The sequence below is a fragment of the Bactrocera tryoni genome, chromosome 3 (assembly GCF_016617805.1).
Source record: "Bactrocera tryoni isolate S06 chromosome 3, CSIRO_BtryS06_freeze2, whole genome shotgun sequence".
NCBI lineage: Eukaryota > Metazoa > Arthropoda > Insecta > Diptera > Tephritidae > Bactrocera > Bactrocera tryoni.
In genome coordinates, this window is record NC_052501.1 from 87,736,638 (window position 1) to 87,754,786 (window position 18,149).

At 32.3% G+C, this 18,149-nt stretch overlaps 1 protein-coding gene across 1 annotated transcript in view; it reads right to left on the reverse strand.

Moving 5' to 3' along the window:
* LOC120772576 overlaps nt 1-5,893 on the reverse strand; it is a 128,489-nt gene extending 122,596 nt beyond the window's left edge. Inside the window, exon 1 of the mRNA XM_040101273.1 lies at nt 5,755-5,893. Coding sequence (XP_039957207.1) covers nt 5,755-5,781 — 27 coding nt within the window. The 5' untranslated portion in view covers nt 5,782-5,893. The remainder of the gene's footprint in view (nt 1-5,754) is intronic.
* Between the last annotated feature and the right edge of the window lie 12,256 nt (nt 5,894-18,149).

Here is an 18,149-nt window from a genome sequence, read left to right on the forward strand (position 1 = left end):
TTTTTAACAGATGTGCGTAAACATTTACCTGCCTATTGAAAGTATGTAACGGGACACCTAACATTTGTTGGTAAACTAAATGAATTCGTCGAGTTGTTCACAATAAACATGACAAAAGTTATTGTAGATCTCGTATATTAGTATTAAACTATAGAAAATTTCTCAATATGATGTACATATGTATGTAGACAAAAGGGTGTTATTCTTGCAAAATTTAATACAAATAGTATTAAAAACTGGCAATTGAGCGATTGTAGGCTAAAATGCCTTAACAAGCGATTTTTAATTGTCTGCACTGATCCATCAAACAAGTTTGATTTATAGTATATTAGTATATTCTTCCAGCATTATATTCTTTTTTAATATAATAGTCTGAGCTCGATTTTAATATTAGAAAGCAAAGATTCAAAGAACAAAGCTATTAAGTACCAATTTTCATTAATCAACAACTATATTTAAGAAGCCTGTGCAATGTCAAGCTCATAAGATTATTGACTTATTAAATAAAATCAAATAACAAAATAAACAAATTAAAAAAATTAATGAAGATTTAACGGAACTCAAAGGCGTGAAAATATATTCAGGTATTGGTAAAATTGTGTATTGAACAAGTAAGGAGGAGCTAAGTTCGGATGTAACCAAACATTTTATATTCTCGCAAGGTAAGGTAATATACAGGATTTCGTACATATCTTAATTGAAAGAAGAAAGTACTGCTTCCAAGTATAAAGTCAACCGCTAGTTCGAACATATTTATATCAGGTATATAAGAGCTAAAGGAAGTATTGATACGATTTTACCCATTTTTAGCACAAAGGCATGCTGTCATTAAAAACTTTTCTCCCCGAATTTCAGTACTAGAACTCACATATTGGTAGAATGTTTGGTAAAAATCAGTCATATGCAGTGAGCTCGACATATTTGGTGGCTGTGTCCTTGAATACTTATAGTCTGATTTCCACAATATTTTTTAGCACAATATTAAGCACCTTTGCACTATTTGTGAAAAGTTTTGTTCTGAAAATTTCATTGATTTTTGATTTGTATACTGTAAAATGAAAGAATCAGATAGAATTGACAAGTTTGTTATATGGAGAAGTTGTGATAGAAATATGGTTAAAATCTTATTTAATCCTTTAAAAAAATTTAATTAATAAAAAAATTAAATTAGGTGTCCCTTGTTACTCCGATCCCCTGTACCAAATTCAAATTGTGTATGTTAATTTAGTGCTTAGTTATGACATTTTATAGATTTTCATATAATGTTTTCTGGGCCACTCTTGGGTGCCAAGGAACATACATACATATGTATGTATGTAGCAAGCTTCATTGAGATTTCTCGGATCTTAACTCGTCTCGTTAGCCTGATCATTTACATACATATGTACATATCTATCTTGATTCGTTTTAGGTGATACAAACATCCGTTAGGTGAACGAGACCATAATACTCCCTCTCTACCAACATGTTGTGAGAGGTTAAAAATATTAAAATAATAGGGAGATTCCTTTGCTCTTGCAAAACCCTTGCACGGTACGCGAATTGCAGAATTTTCCTCTTGGTGCAACAGCACAACAACAAACACATGGAGAAAATTATTTGCAATGGCTGTAATATGTGTCAGACGAAAACCCATGTTTATTTTCGTGCAATGACACGTAAAAAAATAATTGCAACCCTGTGCTAGCTGTCATTTTACTAAAATACATATTTTGACGTTAAATTGTTGAGGAAGGTAAATTTTAAATAGATTTTATAATTTCTATTTAAATTATAAAGATTTGTTACAGTTTTTTTTGTTAAGAATGAATGCAGAAAGTGCGCCAATTCACAATGGTCATTTACAATAAATTGACCGAATCAGCCGTTCATATATCCCTAGATTCAGCAATGGGTGGTCTCGTGCCATACCAACTTCAGTTCAGTAAAGCCGTAGGTTAATATTTCGGAATTTGACAAGTTTATTTCAATAAATTATTTGATTCTTAATTTAGCTTTTGCTATTGTAAATGTAATCTGACAATTTTACTATTTAAGAAAATAAAATCACTCAAGTAAAACAGTGCTTTCATTAATACTAAGAAAATAGGTACTTGATACAATGGAAGATCCTTAATTTCTCGACTAATACAATGAAGAACACCACTATAGGAGTAGGATATTAGTATATCTAATTAGCTTAGCAACAATTGTCGCTTTTCAAACATCAGTTCCTAATGTCCAAAATATAAATAACTGGAAAAAATAAATAAATTATTTAACGTACAATAACAACGTGTTCTAATCACTTAAATATTCAAACATCTTGTAGGGGAATATACATACTTGTATAAACGTACTTCTGCAGCTTTTGAAGCTTTTGGAAATAAACATTGCCATGGTAAGTCGGACATGAAAACAACAGATTCAGAGCATAATGCGGAAAAATCAAAATGAACTAAATTTGGATTCTACGCATCCACGAACAGCAAACAAATACTGTCAATGTTGAAACGTGGCAAATAACTCAAATAGCGAAAACAAAAATGGTTAATTAAATTTCGACCTCGTAACTTTGGTTTGTATGTACATAGTACATACATACATACACCTTTCTTTTGTAAATGTAAATATGTATGTAAATAAATCCTTAACTCTATACCGTTTATGTGTAAGATAACACTACCTCTTGGTAGTGTCGTTCTTACTTACACCTTCTCCTCCTGTTTAGGACTCTTGGGTTATATTCAAAAAGCTTTTGTATATAATACGTAGTAAAAATATATTTCTGAATTAACAAATGAAAATATATTTATAATTCATATGGTAAAATAGTGATTCCAATACAACCTAGATTTTCTTAAAGGAAGTGAATTGGAAATTTTTAATTGCAAACTAACAAGTAAGGACAATTTGTACACATATATGAACGTACATTTATGTATATACCCAGCAACAAATTGTTTGAGTAGCCATTGAAAATAGGACCACTCTCACTCAATCGAATTAATTAAGCGTCTGTAGTTTCAAAGGAAATTATTGATGAGCATTTCCCTCATCCCTTAGACGTATAATTAGAAAAGCGATATTTTACATAAAAATATATGTAACAATATATTTAAAATAATTTTCTTCAGACAACATCCGAGCTTATTGAGCTACTTTTGTTTTGATATATGTATATTACAGTAAAAACTCTTGGATATTTAAAACAAATTTTACAAAGCTTAGTTCGGGAGCTTCAAACACCAAATATTTTTTAACTGTGTGAATTGTGAAATAAGCTTACTTAAAAAAAATTTCGATTATTGTCGATATAATTTTTTCCGAAATTTTACGAGTAAAGGAAGAGCTTTTTAGATAATGCACTTTTAGAACTTCTATACAATAGGGCTGGAAGTCTGTGGAACCCCACAGGTCAAAAACGGAACTTACAAGGTTTCTGAGTTATAGCCATTCATGCATTTTCAAATTCCACAGGTGGCACTGGAGTCATTCCGTCCATTTCCAATATCTATATCTTTATAACATCAAGGAGCACACATACCCGCTCCAATAGGTTATCTAAATTTTTTACACAAGTTAATACTATTACAGACATAATTATTTTGACTTTGTAGAATTCTTACTATCTTTTCAAATACCTTCCGTCTTATATTTTGCAGGATATTTTTTATTTCTTCCTAGTAAATATTTGAAGTATACAGAGAAACATATTTAGTTGTTTCGATAGAAACCTACTACACTGCTCAAAGCTGAAACCGCAAATATTTGTACACAATATTTTTACCATTTCTTGCTTCTTTATTCAGCACAAGTTTTGTACCAAAAAAATTTGCCTTTATCAACTACATTCAATGAGTTTCTAATGATACAGCAATTTAAGTAAACAAGTACTAGGCAAAAGTTATGTCCTGTGTGCATGTTGCGTGCAAGTGCTTTGAAAACTTGCAAATACCATTGGTGTTGTTGTAGTTGTACATAGTTTGGTTTTCTACTAGATGCAGAGAACTTAAATTAGTAGGAACAGATTTCACGTTGAGTCCCCAAAGTTTTTTTTAATTTACATACTCTAGCGACATGATTCACCGAATATAGTAGATATAGAACAATAAATATGTATGTACATATGAAATTTTTTTAATGGTCGAGATAGGTTGATTCGCTTGATGTTCACACACATATAGTAAAGCGGTATTAATCCAAAGCGAGATAAAATAGGAAATTATTCACAAATCAAATGTTGAAATGGACAATATCGAAGGAAGACTGAAATTTTTGGTCTGAAGTGTAGGTTCTTTGGCTGAACCCAGAAAATCATAAATTCTAATTTCCTTTTAGATTATTGTATGCCCAAATTTTCTGGTGTCGATAAAGTGAATTGAACTTTTTAAACAGTTCTTCAAAAAATTAGGTAAAATGTTATTATTTACTTCTATTGACTTCATAAAATTTCATCGATTTAACTCTAGTAGTTTATGATAAAAAAATTTTACAATTTTATCATGCTCCAAATTTCAACCTTCATTAACTTTAAAATAAAAAAATAATTTTGACGAAATATTTATATCGCGGGGTATGCGTCTGGTCCCCTTTCTAATGAACTGCTAATTTTCAAAATCGGTGATTTTTCGAAATTTTCGTGGACCACTTGACGTGGTTTGACCCAGTTATGACAATTGTTAATATTATTATTATTAATATTATTAATGCAATTATTACCTTAATTAGCTTGGAAAATGTCTAGTTGTAACCCAAAAGTTCCTAAGTTTAATTCGTTTGAGGAAATCTAAACTTATCGAAAGAAAATCAGTGTCGGCTGTATTGTTATAATCAAAAATTTGTTGTTCTATGTTTCAGTAGGTATAAATTATTAACTTTTTTCCCTTCAATCGGAAAGTTATTATGTAGAACATACCTAACTTAACCATAAAACACACAAAAGTCTAACAAATTATTTTTTATGAACGAATTCTTATATTCAGTAAACTTCGTAAAGTATTAGAAAATAAAAAATCAAAAAATTACTAATGATTGACATTCAATCTTGAATGATTTTCAATTTTCACCCAAACATCAAAAAAAATCGAATATCTTACCTTAAAAAGATACATACATACATATGTAAGTATTTACATAAATATCTATTTTCAAATATACAAGCAAATAGGAATGAATTAGTTTGTAGAGTTCATGAGTGTGTCAACGGAACGAAGAGGTCAAATTGTCAGCAACCCCAACAGACTTTATTTCCATTTCAATGTTACGTATTCAAAGGAGGCAGGATTATAATTGGTATCCCAATGTCGTTAACACTCAAAAACTAGCGTTTTGCATATGTATTCACCAAACATACTAATCTGCTGTTTGTGATTGAGATGGATTCTTAGCAATTGTATTGAGTTTTGATTGATTCCAAATGTTGTATAAATTTATTTTTTTCTTTCTGTCCATTTTTTCACACTCTCATATTATTCATGAAATTTTAGAATATTTTCCGCATGCATGAATATCATTTATGTGTTCTGAATATGCAGGACAACGATTCAACACTTTACGACATAATAGCCTAAAACGGTTACTCACATATATTTACGCACGTATATTTATTTATATGATAATAAGGGAACGTAAAGGTACGTTGCTTACGTATAATTTTACTTTTGCAAGTTCTTACATATGTATGTAATATCCTTCTGAGATTTAACTACAAAATACCTTTGACGTAATTTTTCAAGCGAAATGTAATTATAGTTTTCGTGTTACTTGACTTACCATATTATGTTCTCGAGCGTTTGCCATACGCAAAATAATCCATAACAACAATATCAGACCGATTTAGAACGTCATATGTGCTCGTGATTGTACTTCTATATTTGCTACTTACTAATGTTTTTTTTCTTGAGTTGAATGGTGTTTTACGGTACAACATACATATGTATATAGGAAAAATCTGTAGGGAATATTAAATAAATTAAGGAATGTAGTATTAATTTTTTGCCCATGTTCTATATATTAAATTGCAAATAGAATTTATTAAATAAGTAAATATAAATAAATATTATAGTACTACATAAATACATTGCAATAGAAGAACAAATATAATATTATATATTTTATAAACTATTTTATATTGTTTAAAAGAGAATTTACGTTTAGTCTCAGTTATTGATTTTCTATACAGACAAAACATGCAAAATGTTGGACAGAATTGACTAGTTTTTTCATCTAATAGTCAGTTTCTGCAATATGTGCAATTCAGTGTACATCTAAGCAGTATATCTATAACGGCGAATTCAGTAAAATACAATTTCTTTCATTTTAAGATGAAAAGAACAACCGCAACATTTCCCTCTCAGTGGAACCTTCAAGCTTTAAAAATCGAAAGCCAATATGTGTACGCCAATATGTGTACTAACTCTAAAACGTGAGTGTTTGTATAAAACATGTGCACACTAAAAGATTAAATATATCGAATAACACTGAAAAAGATATTTAACCACGTAATTCAGTCTATTAAAAATTTATATGATGAAATTGCTTCTGCAATATATGGACGAATAGTAAGAAATATACATTGCAAAGTTAATAGCATACTTATAGCTTATATGTACATATGTACATACATATTATATGTTTACATATACATAAGTATATGTATGTACATAAGTATATTGAAGCTAATTAAATATATTCAACGTTAAAACAATTTTTGAAAAATTAATAAACCTTTTCTGTTATCTTCTCTTCTTTATTTAAATAACTCTTAAATTATTTATATCATTAATGCAAAAAATAATACATTTGTATTTCATTTCAAATGATGAAAAAATGTCATGGAACAGCCAGGGAAATAGAGGGGCTTTAGGTCATTCATCTATTTGAGATTTAGCTAACGAGTACCTTATATGTGACTAATAAGCTGGGTAATAAATTAAAGTTTTCAAAAAAAGTATATGACTTTTAATTTTAATTAAAAAATAAACTTTATAGTTTTTGAAGCTGAGACTTGAAGTTCTAATACATAAAACGCTTATGCAAAAATTTACTTACCATATTCATATGTATACTTCATTAACCATGACGCGTATTCAATATATTCTGACCGCTTCTTATGTGATATCTTAGATGAAAAGAGTAGCTATAATAAAAGAGAAATTCATTGAAAGTAAATGGAAAGTTTCAAAAAATTACGAGCTTATATATACATACGTACATATGTATGTATGTATGTACAAAATATTTTCCTCGAAGCAACGAAAGATAAAGAGAAGTATTTTTTTGTTTACGTTACATACTTATTCTAAATTCACAGGCAAAGAATAATTTTTTTCATAAGTACACTTTGCACTTACACTCTTAGAACAAAACCAACCAACCACCTACCGTCGAAAAACAACCCGCCAACACATACAAATCACGAGCAGGATACCATCACCCATTTTCTTTTTCTTACAATTAATTTTTTCAGTTTTCGCGCACTCAAAAACATTCATCAACGCTTTTTTCTTGATCCTGTTGTTCGCGCGTGTCTGCACCCGCACCGCAAATTAAAGCAAACGATACTTTGTAGGCAAATTAATAAATGAAATTAAAAGCATTTCACATTTTTTACCATTTTAATTCTGCCCTAGTGGTTTTTATATAGTGTTTGTGATGCATGTTTGTACATACTTCTATAGTATGTACATAAGACCATACTTTTGCTATTAATGGACACCTTCAAACGAATACCTAATGTCCAACTTCCGTCACCAAAGTACACTTAACTTTTTAGGCGTTGCTAGGGTTTCTTTTGAGATTTTCTTCAGTTTTTCATTCAGTACATATTTCGTTGCCAGTAACGCCCATTAATTTGCACCTCCACTCTGTTCTACATACCTATTTATATATGTAATACGAGTATGGTAGTATTTGAGTTATATGGCATGTACGCAATGTGCGAGGGGTCGACCTCTGCCAAAAATATATTATACAATATTACAAAAGCTTCATGAAGTTTTGTTTCGCTTCTTATTACATACTTTTAAGTAGGATTAATTTTTTGTATCCATAGGTTTTTTAGTTATTTTCAACGAAAATATGTTTCAATGTTTGAGTTTCAATGTATTATACATACATATATAACATTAGGTGCATATGATATCAAAACCCAGTCCAATTTAAATGTACTAGAATATGCAGGTCAGTAGAGGCTTTTCCATCCGTAACAGATGATATTCCGCAAATAGATTGAGACTCACGATAACCGTATGGCTGTTTACTTAAAACCGGTAGCTATATAAGAAGTCCTTTACGCACTTATTGAACAAGCCAAATAAATGCTCTGCCACATTTAGATTCATTTATAGGCGATTTTCCTAAATTTTTTTTCAATGTAGGGCAGCTTTATAAACAACATTTTTTGCTTTCAGTTCCCGTGCGTAAATGTACCGAGAAGATAGTTTTCCAACTTGTGAACACGCGAAGTATAATTGGCCGTGTGAAAAACATGGCATTTCCAGATTTATGCCACACTCTTCTAGCGCTTATCCTTGTGAACTGAAATGGCAAATCTTTGGAATTCGTAGAATCAAGCATTGGCCCCCTTGTATTCGATAGCTCCGTCACAATCAGTCGAGTTCCATTACACAGTTTCCGCGCATGAAGATTGCGAAATATAATAATGACAGATCTAACTTTGAGACGCAAATTATGCGGCGGTATACCAAGCCTCTCTAAAGATTTTAGAAATTCCACTGGATAATTCACGGCTTCGTCTTCATTATCAAGAGGATCAATCGTTTTGTATGAGCGCAAACCTCCCGCCATTTCACTTTGAATCTTCCAGTTTAAGTGCTAAATTGCACGTGCTCTCAAGCAATCACAGTTACGATAATTCAGCCAATGTTGGCATAAGCATTCGTGATGAGTTTATCTTTCGTTGAAGTGAATTGACAAACGGCAGGTGGAATGGATATCAAATCACTGGAAGTATCAATCAAAATTTTCCCATATCCAATTCTTAGCGAATACGATGTAAAATGTCTTCGGCATGTCATTTTTGTTCGTATCCCATAATAGACGCGGATTTGAAGGCTAATATGCCGAAATGATTATCGCGAAAAGTGTGCGAACTTCATTTGCATTCGAAGTAGCTATCGCAAGGTCCATCGTTTGATTCCAGTGATTATCATGTTGCAGCAATTGTAATTGCCTTCTCAAAAAGTTGCACACACCGTATCATTCACACTACGGAATGACTCAAATGAAGTTGAACCGCATACATTAATCAATAGCAACCGAAGGTAGAAGCGTTTTTTCCGGTGGATTGTGTAAATTCATCTTAATGCATTAGTTGAGAACACACTTAGATGTCCATCTTCTGCTTGACCTTGCTTTCTGAGTAATCATTTCTTTGACGATGCATTCCATGTCTAATATCAAGGCATTGCCGAATAGAGCAATGTTCTCGCAAACGGATCACTGACGAAAGTTGAGCAAAAACTCGTAAATGTTAATTTTGTTGCTGGCGGTGTTTCACAAGCTGTACTGTATTCACTTGGTTGAAATACACTCTTTGGCCATTCTCCAAATGAATTGCGAGACGCACAACAGTCGGGAAACGTTCATGAATTAAAAAAGTAAATATCCTACAAAGCGCTTTATTGCAGTTCACGATCGACCTATTTGATACTTCCCGATCTCATTTCGTTCAAGGCCAATAACTGTCATGTTGCTTCCTTTGGTGACGTAATTACAAACGTATTTTATTGATTACACCAAATTGCCATACTCAACATTCATATGAGTTTTGACTGTGAATTATTGTCTAATGGTGAATATAGTACCATCCATGTGATGTCAACTTCGATATTCACTTTTCTAAATTGAATGCTGAATGTCCTGCCATTGTCGTCTGGTGAGCGACGCCGATACAGTAGATATCCATCATTTCTAGTCTGTGGATCCGAAAGAAAAGCACGTATGTATATAGTGTTTCGTGCATTTGTTGTCAGACATACAAACCGAAGTGGGATTGTGGTGTCCGCAAGGTCCATGAACCATATTGGATTTCACCACTTCGTATAATACTGGATTTTTCTCTACATCAGGAATTTCCGCAGAAATGATTTCATCATTTTGATCTAGTGTAACTACCATCCACCATCCAAAGAAGAATGTGTACGTGCGACAAACCTCTCCTTTGCCACTCAACAAATACATCTCGTATATAACAGCACCACATATACGTTGCTTCAAGATAAAGTCCATCAGACATCGTGACGATCGCATGCTGATTGACCGCGATCCATAATTCCGCACTTATGTCATCACATCCTGGGAGTACTTCTTGCCTTGGGCTGCCACACGTTGATGGCAAAAAGAACGCCGACCGATATTAGGCCGACCTCTTCGTGACTTCGTAACCAATTTCAATCTGGAATTGATCACTTTGTGTGAAACACACATAAAGTTTTCACTGAATAATTTTCAATAATTTTTCTTTTGAATAGCCGGAATAAAAAAGCAAGCGACCAAAATTGAACGATTCAAATAATTTACAAATCAAAATATTGAAAAACAAAACAAACAAAAATTGAAAAAAATGTGTATGGAAAAAAGTTACTTTTTGGAATTATCCAATTTTCCGACTTTTCCTGATGAAAAGTAAAAGGTATTTTTGTTTCTGAATCTTCCCCGATTCACAACGAACAACCTCTGAAAATTTCACCAAGATTGGTGCAGCCGTTCTCTTAGCGTTATTAACAAACAAACATTCATTCGTTTGTATGGGAAAAAGAAAAGGGCTGATTTTAGGGGTTTGCCGGCAACTATTCGTAAAAATCATCCTTGAACCTCAGCAAACATTTAGAAAAAAGAATTGGCCAAATTGGTCCAGGCGTTGTTGAGTTATGCGTTTAGCAACACATTTTGCAATTCATTTTTATATACATACATACATATGTATGTACATATGTACATACTTATAAGATAATTGTATGAAAACAATTTTTTTATTCCGCCAAAATAGTGGAATATAATGAAATCAGCAAAACGAAAATAGTAAGTAACAGTTTTTATAGGGACTCCATATGACTTCAATATAAATAGTCTAAACAAGAAAGGGAATGATTTTTACGAATTTTAAATATCAAACTTGTTTTATTTGGTTTAATTAGTATTTTTAGTTGCCAAAAATCCGAGAAATTTTACATTCCGAAGAATTATATTTACATGACAACGTAAACAAAATGAGGGAAACATGTAAACATGTATGTATGTATATGTAATATTCAGATTTGTACTATATTTATTATACTCTCGCCATATATTGCATATATGTACATACATACTTATGTAATTACAAAACTATGTGTTAAAATCTTTTTAAAAGAGTGTGTAGATCGGCCATCTAATAGATTCAAGGTGCATATCTCACAGTCCATTTAAGCTATTTCAATCAAACGTGCTCAGAACAATTGATAATAACTACATCGACTCACCATGTAACGATTATATTGACAACTACTAGGTGAATTAACTTACTAAATGATTATGTTCAAGACATTATCGTGTTGATAAAAATGGATACCCAATACAGAAGTTTAAAACTTCAACTTGGTCAATATGAAAGATATCTAGCAATATTAAATCAAAGTATAGTGTTGGATATACTACACCTTAATTCCGAAAATATGTGAAGTCAACCCACGTATTACCTCAGTTTCCATCCACATTATATTGGGTAGTCGAAAAAGTCTTTTCGTATTTTGTTAATAAATGTCGTTGCAGTCGTATATCTCCAGTGCTACCAATCACATTGTGTCATACCATATAGTGTTGGAAAGGTGAGATTTTAAGCTTCATTCAACCAAAAAAATTAAATTCGAGAAAGTTGAAATAATGTTACGCTGTTCAAAAATTATGAAGAAATTCGCTATTTGTATTTTGAAATTTTTGTATAAAAAAGGGAAGAATGCCACGCAAGCCACCAATGAAATTTGTGAAGTTTAGAAGTTTACGGAGACGAAGCTGTATCAGTTCGTGTAGCACGACAATGGTTCGCTCGCTTCCGTTCTGGAAATTTGAAAATTTCGACTACCCAATATAATGGTTTTCGTTATTCTAACATAATTTATTTCGAATGTATCGTTCAGTGCGTGAGTTGTCTTCACGAAATCGCGTAGAAATATGTTATCGACTAATAGCAAAAGTTAATGCAATCTGGGCAGACCTACCCCGTGCTCCAATATATACGACATAAGGACTTCCCAACTGTTTATGTAGATCAATAAGTGTGACATTGTAATAAAATTGGTCTAGACACTGGTCTAAGCCGCATAGCCCAAGTATAACGGTTTCCGGTTGACTTTTTCCTTATACATACATACATATATCCAATATATTAAATTTAGCACCTTTGAAGAGTTTATATCACGTATAGCCATATTAGATACATATTTATATGTACATATAAGTACTACTTTTAAATTTTTAATGTAAGTAGTCAATTATAAAACTGTTGAACCACCATTTTTAAACCATACCTTATACCTATCCTTTGGTAATATACATATCGTCACCTGAAATGCAAAATAACGTATCATCAAAAAATTCGAAATTGAGCGACTTATTGCTTATGATTCACTACTTCAAATTACAAACATAATATTACATATGTCCAACATTTTCAGTTTCTGCGCTCATATATGAACCAGTTTTAACCAATATTAAAGTTGTTTTTCACTCTTGTTCCATTTTATGTCGTGTTTAATTCATGCCACTGTAAATTTCCGAAAATGTTGTTACGTTATTTTGCATTTCAGGTGACGATATGTACATACCATACATACTTGCATTTTTCTTTGCAAATTGCATTTAAACAAGAGCTGTGCATTACGTACAAAATAAGTTTGATTATGTCAAGCGAACACTTCGAGTCGAACAAGGAAATTGGAGAGGAATTCTCAGGTAATAAAATCTCAACACGCACTCATAAAAAAGTCTACGAAAAGCCGCAAAACTGCGAATTGCTATGATTTAGAGACTTTCCTATTGCAAACAGTGTTAACTTCAGAGAGGTCATACGAACATTTTTAACCAAATGTTCTTTTTGATTTCCTCACTTAATTTTCAAAAAAAAAGTTAAGTCGAATTGCTTGGGAATATTCATCAAATTTAATCAAATTACTTTTAACTAAGCGCAATAAAACAAACAGCAAACTGCGAAAGTCAGGCAGTCGTTTATCTAATTAACTTTTTGAACACCCATAAAATCTGGATGTGTTCGCATTACTAAAACAAGATTACACAAAAAATCTCAAGTTTAATGTATGATTGCCTTAAGGGATGTTCAGGAACAAAGTCAACCAACTGCTGAATCGGGAGAAAGGTACATACATATATGGCAGTTTCGGTGGCTACAAATGGTATAGTACACTTTCTCAACATGTTGCAAGGTATAAGTTATGCTCATCAAGTAAGTCCTTGTACTAAGACAAAATAAAAGATATAGATTTTACCACTTACATACATACATATTTGTGAAACTTTGCTACAGATATATACAATACTAGTTATTGAATAGTTATAGAACATTCAGCAAATCACTTTTGTATGGCATTCATCTAAAGAAACTTTCATTTATTTTAGTGGTCGAAAATTATACTTTAACAAAGACCAGATAAATAAACTAGGAGCACGACAAAAAAACAAACCTTTGTGAATTAAAAATATATTTTTTTTTAAGATTTCGCTTATAAAGGGTAAGTAATGTTTCCGAGTTTTAAAAGTCATTTCCAATCTGTTCTATAAGCGGCAAAAGTATCGATCAGTACATATACACTGATCTTCTTTTTGCACGGTTAATTGGGACAGTAAATTACCTGTGAAAAAAGCCGTTCAAAAAAATCGTGCAAAACAAATCATATTTTCATATAAAACTAGCTATTTGGACCAATTTAACAAAGCATCGCTGCAAAAACAGAAAACATGTAAAAGAAATCTATATTGCTATACAAGTAGTCGCAACCTAGACTTCGTTCAGAACGCACGTGCTTATTCGCGAAACTCTCTATTGTTCTCGAAATTGCAAATGGCTTTTTGTGTTGCGTGAAGTGAATTCTGGAAAATATTTTTTATGGATTCTGAACAACATGGCATGCATTTAATATTAATAATATAAAGATTAATTTAGTTAATGTCTTATTTTTTTTGGGGAAAGCAATGAATCATCAAAAACACTAAAAAAAATGTTTTTTAATTTTTTAGAAACTAGTGCTTTTGTTATAGTGTCGACCAAGGTCGAACTGCTAAGAGAAAATCGAGAAATTATGCTAAATTATTCTATACGGGTGGTATATAGATGGTATAAGGGGGCTCTATCGGCGCCGGTGTGAAAATTGGACAATGGGCGTGCCACTGCCCACTTTCTCGGGAGGGAAACATTTTTTTGAGTATGTGGCATATTAGTAGTATGTGGGATGAGCAAAAATAGATAAAATCTGGTCGGCACCAACCCCTTCTCAAATATATTCAATATAAAATGTTCGATTGCACCCGAACTTAGTCCTTCCTTACTTGTTTTATTTTAATATATTGCATTATTATATTTAATCATGCATTTTTAATCATAAAATCACTTTACAATATTTTTTTCCGGTTTTTGAGACCAAATACTCCCATGTGCGTCGTCTTCAATGTCAAGACGATCGATCGATTTGTATGAGCGCAAGTTTCCAGGAATTTGACTTTGAATTTTCCAGTTTATGTTATCACAGTTACAATAATTTGGCCAATGTCCGAACATTCGTGATGAGTTCATCTTTCGTGAATTGATAAACGGCAGATGGAATTGATATCAAACTACCGGTAGTATCAACCGGAATTGACCCATTTCCAATTCTTAGCGAATGATGTAAAATGTCTTCGGCAATGTCATTTTTGTTCGTATCCCATAAATGACGTTGAACTGCGTACATTAATCAGTAGCAACCGAAGGTAGAAGCAATCATCGTTTTTCGGGTGGATTGTGTAAATTCGTTTTAATGCATTAGTTGAGAACACACCTGGATGTCCATCTACTGGTTGGCCTTGCTTTCTGCGTAACTATTTCTTCGACGATGCATTCCATGTATAATATCAAGATATTTCCAAACAGATCACTGACGAAAGTTGAGAAAAAACGTCAATGTTACTTTTGTTGCCGTATTCTCTGGGAATTTCCGCAGAAATGATTTCATCAATTTGATCTAGTTTAACCACCATGCACCATCCAAAGAAGAATGTGTGCGTGCGGCAAACCTCTCTTTTGTCACTCAACAGAGTACATCTAGCATCTAACAGCACCACATATACGTTGCTTCAAGATAAAGTCCATCGAACATCGTAACTGTTGTTTGAAAAGTCGTGCTGTGGCATCGTAACGATCGCTTGCTGATTGACCGCGATCCATAATTCCGCACGTATGTCATGGGATCCTGGGAGTGCTCGGTCATGCGCCTTGGGCTGCTAACAACCATCTTTGAACCTCTACGAACACTTAAAAAAATAATTGGCCAAATTGGTCCAGGCGTTGTTATGTTATACGCTTAGCAACACATTTTGCGATTCATTTTTATATGTACATATATAAGATTACGATAACATGTTCTAAAATTAACATGTATTTACGTATCGAATTTCATTTTATTACAAAAACAAAGTATATAATTAAAATAAAAACACGTTCAAAGAAAGTAAAACCGTGTAAAAAAGGTTAGTAGTTACAACAAAAAACGTGCAAAAAGGAGATCAAGGGTCTAAACATACTATATGTACAAGAGAATATGATGAACCACATTTAGTTCAAATCGGACGAATATTTTATTAAATAAGAATTTCTGTCTTGAAAGTGACGGTAACAAACATATTGCCACATTTTTGACAGATCCTCATGAGAATGTACAGTATAATCGCAGCATTCAAATTTGACCTTTTTTGTGTTATTATTTACAGGTATCGTAAAGTTTCCACCTTTGTCAAAAAAGTTTAAGTAGTTAAAGAGATATTTATGGTACTTATTTATTATTATGCTTAGTAAGTTATGCTTGGCGGAGAGACAACCCTAAAAAAAAAACAAAAAACAGGACGCCATATGAAATGACCTCCTTAAACTAATTTGCTTCAAGAAAACGTGAATAACATTATTTTTTATTATTATACATTACAATATATATTATACATAAATATGTATCTAGACTATAGAAGCTACTACTATGAGTACAAAAAGGAAATAGAGCGAAGTATTGTAATGGAATTCATGCCTCACATGATTGGAATCAATACTACATTTCCAGAGTAATTGATCGGTTCGATTGAAGCAACAATCGCAATGTACTAAGCTAACTAAGATTCGTTTTAAACGGAAGTCGACCACACCGTTTACTCAATCGTGATTGTCAAAGAGCATATTGTCACATCAAATCAGTTAATCAGCCGAGTTGATTTAATTGTGTTTTCTGCGCGAGTGTTTGATCTGACTCGCTCGTTGCAGATCGCTGAAACAAATATTTCTGATCGAAAATCAGAAGGAAATCCAGGTACTACTTAAGGAAACTTTTTTATGCCGAAAGCATGGTCCGTGACTCGCCATTAAATGCTAAGAAACATATTATAAATCTTCCAATCTTGATCTGAAACTAGGATAGAACTCAAATTTTAAGCAGGTGTTCCACACATTGCCAGACCCTATCTTTGGAACACATATCATAATAGTTTCATACTTACTTTGATAATTTAAATATAAATTTGATACGTCTCTCCAGACTCTATATTTATAATATATAATTTATGGATATTGTTATAATTACACTTTGATAATCAAAATTGTAATATTCTTCCGCTCTTTAACATAAAAAAGAAGGATATTTTTACAAAAACAAATGTTTTTATTTTACAGGAAATATATTTTTACAACAAACAAATGTTTTTATTTTACAGATACATTCTATGTACTAAAAAACGATGTTTAACCCTTCTGTTACCTTAAGGTCATCTCGTGACCGTTTTATGTTATTTTTGCTTATATTTCATAAAATACACAAAATTTTGGAATTTCCTTTTATAAATTCCTGCATTGAGTGAAATCGCTTTGAAAAAGTGCAAAATATTTTTTATAATTTGATAAAAAACATGGCAGAATCAAAACTAACGTGTGGGTAGCATAACGTCATTCAGTGACCATCTGCTGTTCAAAGTGGCAAGAGGAAGTTTCGCGCCATTTCCGCCAATTACTTTTTGTGTAAAACGACAGACATTGTAGATATTTTATAAAATGAAACGTAACCGAGCATCGGTGAGTATTTTGATTGATTTGAAAGGAGTATTATTGATTTTACCCAAACAATAATGGAAGACATTGTGGATATTGATAAGTATAGTGATTTTGAGGACGATGAGAATGTATTGGAAGAATTGCCAGATTGCGAATCTTCTGAAAAGTGTGGTACATTGCTAGTGAAGAAGACAGTATTGCTGAAGCTGATATATGTAAGTAACATTCTCGTGTACTTTTCACCGACAGCAACCAATAGCACTAGAGCCAGAACAGAAAATATAATTCGACGACACCCCGGTTACAGTATATTCAGTTCACCGAATATCAAATATAAAAGAAACATTTACCCTGTGCTAGAGTTCACCAACATCGAGGGCGCTAAAAAATTGGAGAGAAGTATAAATCAATTGATGAAATAGATTTTTAATGGATTTTTGGGTATTTTGATATTAGGTGGTACTTCAGCGCGAGCGAGAGTATATGATAAACTTGCTCCAATTCGGGATTTTTACGAGGGTAGCTAACGTACCACTACTGTTTGTTCCCTATGAGAACGTAACAGTCGATGAGATTTCTTTTAGAGGCATGCCAAGCAAGTCAAGTAAATACGGGATAAAGGCATGGGTAGCTGCGGATTTGCGAACAAAATTTTGCCCAAATAAAAATAAGAAATAAAAGATTTTTATAATTCTACAAAATCTGGAGTAGACACAATTGACCAATTAGTAGAAAGATATACGTGCACGAGACAAACCAATCGTTGGCCCTTAGCTGTCTTCTCGAATGTTGTGGATGTTTCGGCGCTAAATGCCTAGCTTTTATGGACAGAAATTCACTCTAATCGGAATGCCTCAAAAATGTATAAGCGCAA